This window comes from Nelumbo lutea, chromosome 2 (genome assembly GCF_056320005.1).
Source record: "Nelumbo lutea isolate HS-2025 chromosome 2, American lotus-T2T, whole genome shotgun sequence".
In the NCBI taxonomy this organism is placed as follows: Eukaryota; Viridiplantae; Streptophyta; class Magnoliopsida; order Proteales; family Nelumbonaceae; genus Nelumbo; species Nelumbo lutea.
Window position 1 is genome coordinate 62008597 of NC_142685.1, and position 12939 is coordinate 62021535.

Sequence of the window (12939 nt, forward strand, 5' to 3'; positions counted from 1 at the left end):
ATTAATTACAAGTTAAAAATTGAAAGAAATAACAACAATGTATGAAATGTTAAAATATTAATAAATGTATTATTCATAATTTGGTTTATTGTATTTAGAAAACCATATCAAACCAAAAAATTACAATATGAATTCTTAAACCAAACCAAACCATTTTAAGGCTAGACTAGACCAAATTGCCGATTTTGGTTTGGTTAATTTGGTGCAGTTTGGTGGTCTAGACCATATGTGTAATTCATGATCCAATGTTTAGGTCAAGGGGGTCAATGGTTAAACTACCCAAGTTTAATGGATTTTGATCAAGTCAAAGGTTTTTGGTCAAAGCTCAGTTTAAGGAAAACTGAACTTGGAATGATGGCTGGGTGGCAGTTCAAACCAAGGTTTTAAAAATTGACCCAGAAATAGAACTATTTTAGCTACCGGTTTCTGGGTCAGTGGTAATGCTGCAACTTGGGCCAGGTTGGCCCGAACCCAACCCAAAAAAGTTGGGTTGAGTTGGGTCGGGTTAATGTTCGAGTTAGGGTTAGGGTTGAAATTCATGAACCCGGCTTAACTTTGGATTGGGTTAGGGTTGACCCCTCAGCCAACCCGAACCCAACTCTATAGTACATATCATATATAATATATATATATATGTGTGTGTCATATGTAATATATAGCATACATTGATTTGTTTGGATTCATGATATTTGTATAGCCCCTACCACATAGTATCATGTATTTCTTTTAAGATAATCACTTCACTTAATCCTAATCAGAAAGACTAAAACCTTAATAACATTATTTTATGTTTCTTTGAAAATTTTATTCTTCATCTCTTCTATGTTGTTTTCCACCCAAGAAAGATCTATCGTAAGCCATAACTCATAATAAAGTATAGTCATTTCTAACACTTGTTTTTCTAAATTGTGTACCAAAAGAACAAAAAAAAAATCAATAAATAAATACTAATGAAACATAGGATTAATATATGTAGTGAAAGTTGAGTCAAGATCTAAAATTGAGAAATTTATGAGATTTTAAGGGATGGGGAAGAAGGCTGGATTGGGCCCAACCCAACATGAAATTGACTTTGGGTTGAATTGGGTTGGGTTAGGGTTGAAGGAATTTAATTAGGGTTAGGGTTAGGGTTGGGGTTGGGGTTGGGGTTTAGAACTTAAGGTTAGGCTAGGGTTGGCCTCAACTTGACCTAACCCGGCATGACTTGCAGCCCTAGTCAGTGGTTCGACCGTCCGGGTCAAACAGTTCAGACAGTTTGCATTAAGGCAAATATTTCTCATATAAAAGTTTTATATGAGAAAAGGAGAAGAAATTGTTGTCGGATGAGAAAGAAAAAAAGAAAAAAAAAGAAGAAAAAAAGAAGAAAAAAAAAAGAAAAATAGAAAGGAAGGAGAAAGGAAAAAGAGAGAAAGGAAAGGAAGGAAGGAGAGGAGGGAAGAAGAAGGAAGAGGAGGAGGAGGGTTTGACGCTCACTGGCAACGGCAAGGTGGCAACAATAGACACATATCTCATATCTAAGTTTGTTTTCTCTGCAATCTTCTTCTTCTTCTGTGTGTGTGTGTGTGTGTGTGTGTGTGTGTGTGTGTGTGTGTGTGTTGGATCTCATATCTGAGTTTGTGTCTTAAACGCTCAGTTGTTCCCCTCACTATCCTCTGCAACTTTCTTAACCCGCGAACCATTGTCTGAGTAGAATGAGTTGATAGTTTGACCATGCGGATCAACGATTTTCTGACCAAATCAATGGTTTTTGACCCAAGAATGGGTTAAAGGTGAAACAAAACTAATTGCTTAAACGATTTCTAGGCTGAATGGGTCCGACTATCCAAATCAACAACAATTCAAAAACAGTGGTTCAAACAATTCTAGCATGAATAATGGTTACAGTGCAAAGCTTTTCAGTTTCATGAGTCCGGGGCAATTCACCATACAAAGCTTTTTTGCTAATGACTTTTATTTGTGCAAAGCCTAGACAAAACCCATCAACAAATCAAAGAGAATGGGTTACATTTGGTTGGCTCTCTATTTAAAATTCCCATCAGCCAACTTAGCAAAGGATTCACCCAACAATGATGAAAGGATCCTCCCTCTTGTTCGAGATTAGATGATTGTGTTAGTGGCTGTAATAATAAGATCCCACATCAGCCTTTCAAGTGTATATGCCGCACAATCACTCCAATCTCCCACTTTGCGTAGATGACTGCATGGGGTGTTATTATTGGTTAAACACCCTTTAACACAGCCATCAAGTACAGCTCATCTATCTAGGTTTCTGGCCTGGCCAAAAAATTTTGGACTTGGGCCTGGTCTTTATGCCTAGGCTTGACCCGACCCGCAATACATTGATACCAATTAATAGTATTTATCAAAATTCATGAGTAGTTTTGATTGGTCAGAAGCCTTTTGATACCATGCCTTTCCAACAGCATAGATTTTACCATTATAAAATATAATATATGGGTAAATCTACTATACTAAAAAGATGTTATATGGCAAGAGCTTTGACCAATCAAAACTACCCGTAAATTTTGATGAATACCACATGATTCTTAACCACTTTTATGATACTTATCGATTGGTTATAAATTTTTCTTATATATTATAAGCCTGGAACCTGGCCCAAGCGCATGTAAGCCCAAGTTTTGACTTATATTTTGACCCAGAATCCAGGCCAGGTCCACACCCGTGCTAGAACCCTTAACATAGGTGCTAAGCCCGGTCCAAGCCCAACCCATGATCACCCCTAAACAAGCCACAACCAATTGTCACACGAGTATATAGACCAGTGGTTCATTGTGCTTCTATTCCAAATTGTTATTTTCATGGACTTCATGGGCTTCATGGTCAATTAATTTAAATCATTTAAAATAACGTAATATGATATACATGCATAGCTTAACTTCATCTATTTTTCTTTTTTCTTTCCATGGCTAATTGCAATTAAGAGAGTCGACTCGTCTTACCTGTTTGTGATGTTAGGAATTAGTTCAGCCCGTTCAAATCTAAGAGTCTCCAGATAACTGGCGAGTCAACTTACATGGCAACCAAAGTCCAGAATCCAGAGTTCCATCCACATTTAGATACCGTTTGATGCATCTTTTTACATGGGCTGTTGGTTGTTTAGAAGTTCGGAAATTTACGTTTTTGTTTTTCTTTTGTTTTTTTTTTTTTTCTGTTTGGTTGTGAAAGATCTAACCGTCGAAAAATTATACCCAAAAAAGCAAAAAAAGTTTGATTTGAGCTTATTTTAAAAAGCTAAAAACGGAACTTCTGGCCTTTTTTCATCTCATTTTTATGAAGAAAGATGCACCTCCAATCAAACAATCTGTGAATTGCAAAGATCTCTTTATATAAAAGTCCACTATATTTTTTAACTATTAGATTTTCTAAACTTTTAAAAAAAATTTACCAAACGATACCTTAATAAATTCATGGCCAAATTAAAAGAAAAAACACTCAGAACACAAAACGAGATCATTGTGTGTGTGTAAGACACCACTACACACAACTATATTGACTCATGTGAACGTCACAGCTCGCAACAGATGTATATAAACAACGTAGTATTGAAGCAAAGCAAGCTTTCACCACTCACCGTCCCATTGTTTAATTATGTACTCCGCCACCACCTTCACGCCAGATTTGACCAAAACTGCCTAATACACTCTCTTAAGATTCTCCAGATGAAAAAGATATCTAATTTAATTGTTTTTTTATTGACTACGAATTCTTATTGGCGGCCCACAAAACGCGTCCCACAGGCGCCCTACAGCCCATTCCATACAATCCGTGTATTGAGTAGAGATGTCAATGGATCAGGTTTTGATGGTAATCGGGTTTCAAGTTGGTGTGGATGGGAATAAAGTCATCTAATTTCGATCAATTGACAGTCATATTGCGACATCGAAGATTACTGCGTTTCTGCGGAGATTTTCTCTAAGCAATCCAATATATATATATATATATATATCCAAGTATTAGGAAATATAAATAGTTGGTATTATCCAATAATCCTTTTTACATTTCATCTAGAAAATCCATTCGGGCTTCAATAAAAGGTTCTCTCATTTCCGGGCCTGAGTAGGATTTATTTAGATATTTACATATATAATATTTATTTATGATTAATCAATAAAGCGCCCGTGGCCTAATGGATAAGGCGTCTGACTTATCCATATCTATATCTGCCTTTTTAATCTTCCCAATGCAAGATTGCAAAAGCTGTTGCCCATTAATGGGTATTAGGCGATATTTTAATCTTTGCTTTTAATTCAAATATCTATATCTGCCTTTTTCTTCCTCTGTCTTGAGAGAAACATACTTGCTCTTGTCTTAGTCAGAAGTGTAATACAAATTAGGGAAAGAACCAGCACAACTTCAGATTAGACCAATATAGTAGTGAAGAATTAAGATGGTTAAATTCTCAGCTATTGACCCAGCCGATTTTTTTTTTTTAATCCACAGTCTTCCTCAATAAATTCTGACTTTTGAAGTCGATAAAATAAATAAAGAAAATTAATGAAATTTGGAATATGGAAGGACAACTTGGTAACACTAAGGGTCCGTTTGGTTTGCAATTGGAATCGAAATCAAAATTCTCCAGAATCGGAATTGGAATGGTTCATTCTCATAATCTGTTTGGTTCAAACAAGAATGAGAATGGAAATTAAAATCAGCAGTAATGGAATTTCATTCCCATGGGAAAGGCAATGAATGGTCATTCACTCAAATGGAAGAATGCCATTCCAGCAGGAATGAGAATGTGATTCTGATTCTGCCCAACCAAATAGTTGGAATCGGAATAACTCATTCTAATTCCGATTCCAATCCCCTATTCCCACGAACCAAATGGGGCGTAAATTCATACTATCCATCAGATGGGACCCTCTGTTGTGTAGTTTCTTTTCGTCATCATTAATAAAACATCATACATGGGAGATCCATTATTAAGTCTGCCATTTCAATTCCACATGGAGAAGCCGTACCTTGAGTTTTGACAAGACTCAGAGGCAATTTTCTTTGAATAGCATGTCTTATATATTATTCATCCATCTTTCAGAGATTGCTTAATAAATGTGGAGAACAAGTTTCATACTTTATCCCATATGGTTATGGATTTTCCTACTACTCCAATTAAGTTGGGTTTTGGGCCAAAGGTCATTCACAGACCCAGCCCATTAATTGACCACCATTGGTAGTAATGTAACCTAATGTTTGATAGTCATTATCACCTACTGAACAATTTTGGTTTTACAGTTCTTGTTTCTGTAATTTGGATAATCACTGAATTGAAAGGTAATTGGTAGTAGACTGACTTACATCATCCTAATTAGTTGTTTAAGATAATTATAATTAAAGAGAGATAAAACCTTGAACATGTAGAACAGAAATGAAATCCATCAAATAAACTCAAAGAGCGACTGATGATTAAGACAATGATGCTGACATGCTGTAATGAGTAACCTCATTGTTGCCGTCTAGTTAATAACCAAACTATTTGAATTGGTCATAAGATGGCTAATCACTCTTTACTGGTCCAAGTCATAATCTTCACTAGTAGTCTAATGCTTTAATCAACGGTTTGATTGAATCTACTGAAACCATTTGAGTCTATTATCAGTTGGTATTCATCAAAGGTCTGATTGATCAAAGTTGTTCCGACATTATAGATATTTCTATGTTTTAAATATCATTTTATTGTTAGTTTCAAGAAACAAATATTCAGATTTCAACCAATCACATTAAAGACATACGATCCAAGATTTAACAAGATATATGATCCACATATACCATTCATCTACATCTTTTGTTGCATGGTGCGTGCAACAAACGCGCTATAGATTTTACTATAAGCTGTGTTTCGTTTGAAGGAAAAAGTAAGGAAAGACAAGAAAACTTATACAAAATTTGTAAAGTTTCTCTACATTTTTTTCTTTCCCCTATTTTTTCCTTCAAATCAAACCTAGCTTATTAGAGAGAGAAAGAGAAAAGTTAAAACAGTAGTCAAAGAGAATGCCACAACGCCGTTCCTAGACAGTAAATGCATCCATCACTATAGTCAAGGTTAAGACCTGTAGTTGCATATCAATGTCCATTTTATAACTATAATTGATAGATTCAACAATTTTAAGTCTATTCTACATTTAAAATGCGTTAATATATTATTGATTGAAAAGCTTGCCTATGACCGTGAGTCTTGACAAATTGTGATATGTAATCAAACAATATGTCAATATCCTGTGAATCTGATGATCTCTTTCGCATGGAAAATTGGACTATTTTTGGGTCAGTGACGAAGATGCTGTGCATTGTTGACATAATAATATGTCTATACCTCCACAAAGATCTTGATAGTTCATAAAATGGCCCCCATATGGATGGGATCATATCCAGCAAAACATGTGTTGAGTGGTGGCATCGGATTCTTCAGGCACTGTTACACGTAAAATCGGTATTTCTTTTCAAACTACAATCATGCAAGTTTAACCAGTTCTCTCTATCAAGATATTGAACATATCCAAAATCATGGGGGGGGGGGGGTATTTATTTATTATGATTTTCAATTTTTTTTTTTTATGTAGTTGTAAATCTTTTGCCCGTTTGGAGATATCCAAAACATGTGTACTACCCCTTTTGAATCATGATCCGGTTCTATTTGGTCAAATTTGGATCATTCATGTTCGAATCTTCAGATTGGATTTGGATCACACCCCCTTCCATCCATCCAATATGTATTATATAATTATAAATTTATTATATATATATATTTTTTTTATAAAAAGTATGCATATATATAATGAAAATAATTAAAAAATACTTATATTTTTTATTTATTTAAATTAGTGTAATTTAATTTTCTTTTAATAATCTATTAATTTTTAAAGAAAACAAGTCGGATCGAATCAGATTCAAAGATCTGACTTACCAATAGAATTCGAATTCAAATAAAGTCCTATCAGATCAGATGGGATCCAGTGTTAGATCAGATTCAAATCCGATCCCATCCGTTTGCATCCCTAATGAGTAATGACTAGCTCCCTGTTATGCGAGAATTCGGATTTGTTACTCGTCACGTAGCGCGCCTCACGGCACTTGCCAGTGCACATCAGAAATATCTCGCATGGTTGTATGCTGTCATTCTGGGGAGATATTCCCAAGCACTTGCAACTGCACATCAGAAATATCTCGCGTATTTGTATGCTGTCATTCTGGGGAGATGTTCCCATTGCACGGTTGCCACATGCTGAGGTTCGTGTGAGGTGCATTCTGAGCAAATCCAGTCATTATGTGATTGCATTGGCCCCCCACAGAACGTGCCCATAGCACATCCCAGTTCAATGGGAACATCTCCCCATGACAAGTAGAGGAGACATTCCCAATGCACACTGAGATGCAGTGGGGCGCGCGTGGGGTCTGCTCAGTGGGGAGCCAAACCGGACTCCGCTGTTACCTGGTGTTGTGACAAATTGGCAATGGGCCAGCCTGAGATTGCTTACCAGTCCATCAGCAATTCAGCATTACTATACTTAGACCGGCTAAAGATCTTCCTTGTAAAAGGATCGGTATTATGTATCATAATGCTCATAAAAATCCATTCATGTCTTGAAGATAAAGACACCATCCACCATGGCAAGATGCTGGACATGCTAGCAGATAAATCCCTTGTCGAGTCATGAACCTGATGAAGAAATGTAAACAGCCCAACCCCATGAAGAAAGAATTATCCAAGACTTGTGACTGATTTGTATTTTGTAGGAAAGCACCATATGCACATGCACTCTTTCTGAAACTTGGTCTTTGGCACAACCAAAGGAATTCCAGATGCATTGTGCGTCTACTTGTACATAGAAGGATTGTGAGTCCTGTATTTTTTTTCCTGGTTCAATCACTGTAATTTCATATTTTACAAATCTGACAATATTACATTGGATTTTTTTCCAAACTAAATTACATCAATATTTTTTCAGTTTCCTCCCAAATTCAGAATGAATAACATCAAATTTGCAACAATAAAAACCTATATCTGCTAACTGCTAAGTGCTACCAGGTGCCTTGCCCAGCAGACAAAAGACAACACGGTAGAACTTGGAATTCTACTATTTGGTCTGTTCTGGCAATTATTTGGTCAAGTGTTTGCCTTGTACACAACCAAATCAAGTGCTCTAATTGAGAATATAATCGCATTCTTCAGTGGTTAACATAGGCACCTCAAAAGATAGCGTTGCAAAGCCTTCAGCTACATGAACTTGACACACAACTGGCACATTATCTAAATCTGTTGCAAAGCCACACAATAATGAATACTTTGAACCAGATGAGAAGAATTATAGCTGAGATTAGCTCAGATATTCGGGTGCAGTCACATGGAAGAGCAGATATAAATAAAAAAGAAAAATCAGGAGAGCAGGAAAGTCATACTGAGGTAGGTTTCTCTAGAACAAAAGTCAATAAAGGAAATTTTAACTAGGCTCAAAACGTAATTTTCCTTGCTTATCTATTTCTGTAAGAGAAAAATAATATAGGATACACTATTAGGATCAGAGCATTCCTTGCAAGTAATTAGATTGTTTTCCTCCACTATATTTCCTTATCCACCATTTCAATGATTTGCCAATAGACAGAGGACTCTCCACAACTTGAGCTCTATTTGGCATAGGACACTTGGAGAACCATCCAAGTTCATCATGGAAAATCCAGGCTCAACATGCCATTTATAGAAATGATTGGCCACATGGAAGCATTGAAACCCTTAATATTCATACCGGCCCTTGATTAGCTCACTGAAACCTGTACAGTTCAGTTACAGGTTCTGCTCAACAAGTTTAACATGCATGCTACCAGCTTTTATAAGCAGTCAATTTCTTCCTTGAACAAGTCCAACCTAGCCAGCCAACTAAGGTTCAAATAGGACTGCACTTTTCTGTAAACACAATTAAAAAACAACCACAGAAGAGCACTATATATCAATATCTATGAAACAATTCTATCTAATATATTTTTATAAAATAATGCAGTAAAGCAAAAAAAGAAACTTGCCTTGTACATAAGGGTGCATTTGGCCAGAACTGTGAAGCTCAGATTGGATAGTTCTAGAACAGGAGTCCATGTGCATGTTCTGTTTCCCCACTCACCAATTAAAAAATCTGAAAGTCTCAGTTTAATAGTTTCTGTCTGTATGGTACAAATGAAACTGATGAAAATTCAAGAACTCCATTACCTAATAACCTCCATCACAGGTCACCCAAGACCCAACAAGACACTGCTATGTCAGGCTGTCAGCTAAATGAATCTCTTCCATGCTTTATCTACTATACTCTCTCTTTCACAATTGTTGTTTTGAGTCCTTTGCTGTTCCATTCCAATACTATGGTCTCCTTATGAACTGACTTTCTACAATTTTCAAAACATTGGAAGTCCAATGAACATCTCTGTTGCTTACACTTCGCTATTCTAACAGTGTTCAAGGAAAACCTGCCAGCATACTAGTGAAAACAAAGACCAATTAGTATCCTCATTATAGGGCAACTAAATTTGATAAACATGCAGAACCTACATTATAGTCATCCTTTTCTGGTTCTCTAACTCCAGACTTGGCAACTGAAATTGGTTCACCACTGTATTCTAAATAAATAAATGATTGTGCATTTGACTAACCATGCTTTGGTGCTTTAGTCATTTCCATGTTTCCAAGCAGCCCATTGGTTTTGAACTTTTGATTACATCAATGAGCCTATAGCAGTATTTTTTATGAGATGCCAATAAAATACAGACCTTAATGGTTAAGGCTAATCCAGGCCGTTAGTTTTGATTGTATGAGCAATCCTACAGCTGTATTTTTTAAGTGCAACTAAAATGATTTTATCTCAGCAAATATTCTTTTTCTTTTAATTTTTAAGTGCAAATGAAATCATTGGAATTTAGAAATAGTGTGAAAGAAGGTAACATATTATATATGTAATTCAAAAAGTGGACAATGTCTTCTATGCCTAGCACAGATGTCAAGTAAAGCCTTTCCAACACTGTTCATATATAGTGAGATTCATAAGCAATAAAGAAACATGTAAGGATATACTAGAACTTATGATGCTTATTTACAGTTCCAACATGGATGGGGATAAGGGAACAGGGATACAACTCTCCATTTCCTAAGATCCTAGACCAATGTTGTGAAAATCATAATCGTATCATAAGTCAGAGAAAGTAGAATCATTATTTTTGATCAATAACAAAATTACATTTATAATTAATAAGGAAATTACACAAGAGAAGAGGTTGAAATGAAATTATAGTTGGAATGTCAGGGGATTGGGGAGTGCAAGAAAAAGAGCAACAATTAAAGAAGTGATAAGGAAGGCCAATCCTGATGTGGTATTAACCCAGGAGTCCAAACGGATGGAATTTGGAGAGCTAGGGGGATTAAGTGAGTGGCTGCTCCTTCATGGGGGGCTTCTGGAGGGATAGTGACTTTGTGGAAAGAAGATGTACTAGAGGGGATTGAGGAATTAGTAGGAAACCATTCAGTCTCTTTGAAATTCAAGCAGGTGGAGGATGTGTTTGAATGGGTGCTAACCAATGTATATGGCCCCAATGATTACAGGGCGAGAAAGAATATGTGGGAAGAATTGGGAGACATCAGGGGCTTATGGGAAGGACCATGGTGTGTTGGAGGGGATTTTAATACGGTGAGGTTCTCAGAAGAAACCAATAACACTAAGCAAAGGGTGACGACAAGTATGAGGAAATTTAATCAATTTGTGGAAGTTTTTGAGCTTAAAGAGATCCCCCACTTGCACAATAACTTTACCTAGTCCAATCTCCAATCGAACCCAATTTGCTCTATGTTGGATAGGTTCCTCTTCTTGACTGATTGGAAAGAACATTGGGGGAATATTAACTCTAGAACACTCCCTAGACTTACTTCCGACCATTGGCCCATAATGATTTGCAAGGAAGATTTAAGGAGTAATGGGCCTGCTCCCTTCAGATTTGAGAACATGTGGCTAACCCATCCGGGCTTTATCAAGAAAGTCAAAGAATGGTTGGAACAATGTAACCCCCCAGTGGAATGGGAAGGAGTGAAATTCCATAAGAAACCCCAATACTTGAAACTTAGGATTAAATAGTGGAACCTATTGGAGTTTGGCAGATTAGAAGAAAGAAAAGATGGGAGAAGGGGACAAGGAGAAAAGATGGGTCTTGAGAAAACAATTGGAGGATCACTTGCATAAGGAGGAAATTAGTTGGAGACAAAAATCCCATTGCAAATGGTTAAAGGAGGGGGATGGCAACACTAGGTTCTTCCACACCATGGCAAATGGAAGAAAAAGAAAAAATTTTATATCCAAGTTGGAAGTTGAGGGATCAACCATTTCACATCCAGCAGATATAATAGGGGCCTTTGTAGACCATTTCAAATCTATATTTAGATGACTACTAAATGAGAGGGTGTGGTTAGAGGGATTGGAGTGGCCAAATATGGGGTCAGAATGTAGGGAGTGGTTAGAAAGGAAGTTTGAAGTTGAGGAAATAAAGAAGGCAGTGTTTTCAATGGATAGAACAAAGGTTCTCGGTCCAGATGGGTTCACAATGGCATTCTATCAGAACTGTTGGGAAATCTTGGAGAAGGATCTAGTATTAGTGATTGAAGAGTTCCACAGCAGGGGGATAATTAATCTGGGGCTGAATTCCACTTTTATTGCTTTGGTACCAAAGAAGAGATGCTACACATCCAAAAAACTTTAGACCAATCAGCTTGATCAACAGTCTGTTCAAAATAACTGCAAAAGTGTTGTCTCTCAGGATTAAGCAAGTTCTCCCCACTATTGTTGAACCTAACTAGGGAGCCTTTGTGAAGGGAAGAAAAATCTCAGACCAAATCCTAACTGCAAATAAGAGTGTATAGGCCTTCAAAAAATCAAAGAAAAAAGGAATGGTTTGTAAACTGGACCTAGAAAAGGCTTACGACTTGGTGGATTGATCCTTTTTGCTAAAAGTGATGAGTAACTTTGGTTTTGGGGACAGATAGTGTAAATGCGTAAAAGGATGTTTGAGGAGTTGTCATTACTCAGTGTTGATAAATGGGATAGTGGTGGACTTTTTCCAAATATTGAGAGGGATAAGACAAGGAGGCCCACTTTCTCCCTTCTTGTTTATATTGATTGCAGATGTTTTAGGGAGATTGATTCACAAAGTTGACTCAAAAAATCTATTAAGGGGGTGGAGATTAGGAAGGGAGGAGATACCACTCACACACTTGCAATATGCGGATGATACAAAATTATTCTTTGAAGGTGGGAATATGAATTGGATACAAAGTCTGAAATTGGTTATACAACTTTTTTTAGCAAATGTCTAACCTTAAGGTGAATTTTGAGAAAAGTTGTTTAGTGGGAGTAAACATGGAGGAAAGGGAAGTTAGGGAGTGTGCATATATTATGGGATGTGCAACTTCAAATTGGCCAATGAGTTACTTGGGCTTTCCACTAGGAGATAACCCCAGGAAATGAAGGTTTTGGGACCCAGTGGTGGAGAGATTTGAGAAAAGGCTTGCTTCTTGGAAGAACTCTCTCTCCTTAAGGGGGACGATCACACTAATTAGGTCAACCCTAACCAACCTACCTGTTTACTTTCTGTCAGTGTTTAAGATCCCCTCTCAGGTAACTAATAGGTTGGAAAAGTTGATGAGGGACTTTTTGTGGGAGCCAGGAGAGGAAAGGAGGGACCATAGGGTGGGATGGGAAGTGGTGATTAGAAGCAAGAAGCAAGGAGGATTGGGGATTGGGAATATTAGGAAAAGGAATATGGCATTATTGGGGAAGTGGTTATGGAGATTTCCTTTAAAAAGGGATAAATTGTGGGCAAAGATAGTGGCTAGCATTCATTGGATGGAGGACAATGGTTGGGATACTGGAATCATGTAAAGGACTACAAGCACCTCTCCTT

At 36.9% G+C, this 12939-nt stretch overlaps 1 protein-coding gene across 13 annotated transcripts in view; it reads right to left on the bottom strand.

Annotated features, from left to right (window-relative positions):
* Positions 1-7717: 7717 nt before the first annotated feature.
* LOC148871115 (ubiquitin-protein ligase) overlaps positions 7718-12939 on the bottom strand; it is an 87229-nt gene continuing 82007 nt past the window's right edge. For 6 of the 13 annotated variants that reach the window (XM_088973934.1, XM_088973927.1, XM_088973936.1 and 3 more), the window contains 3 exons: positions 9215-9479; positions 9034-9140; positions 8315-8917 (listed from right to left, as the gene is read on the bottom strand). In XM_088973934.1, the coding sequence (XP_088830060.1) occupies positions 9306-9479 (174 nt within the window). In that variant the 3' untranslated portion in view covers positions 8315-8917; positions 9034-9140; positions 9215-9305. Of the gene's footprint in view, positions 8273-8314; positions 8918-9033; positions 9141-9214; positions 9480-12939 lie in introns of those variants that run through there. The other 7 variants (XM_088973935.1, XM_088973928.1, XM_088973929.1 and 4 more) reach the window with 5 other exon arrangements.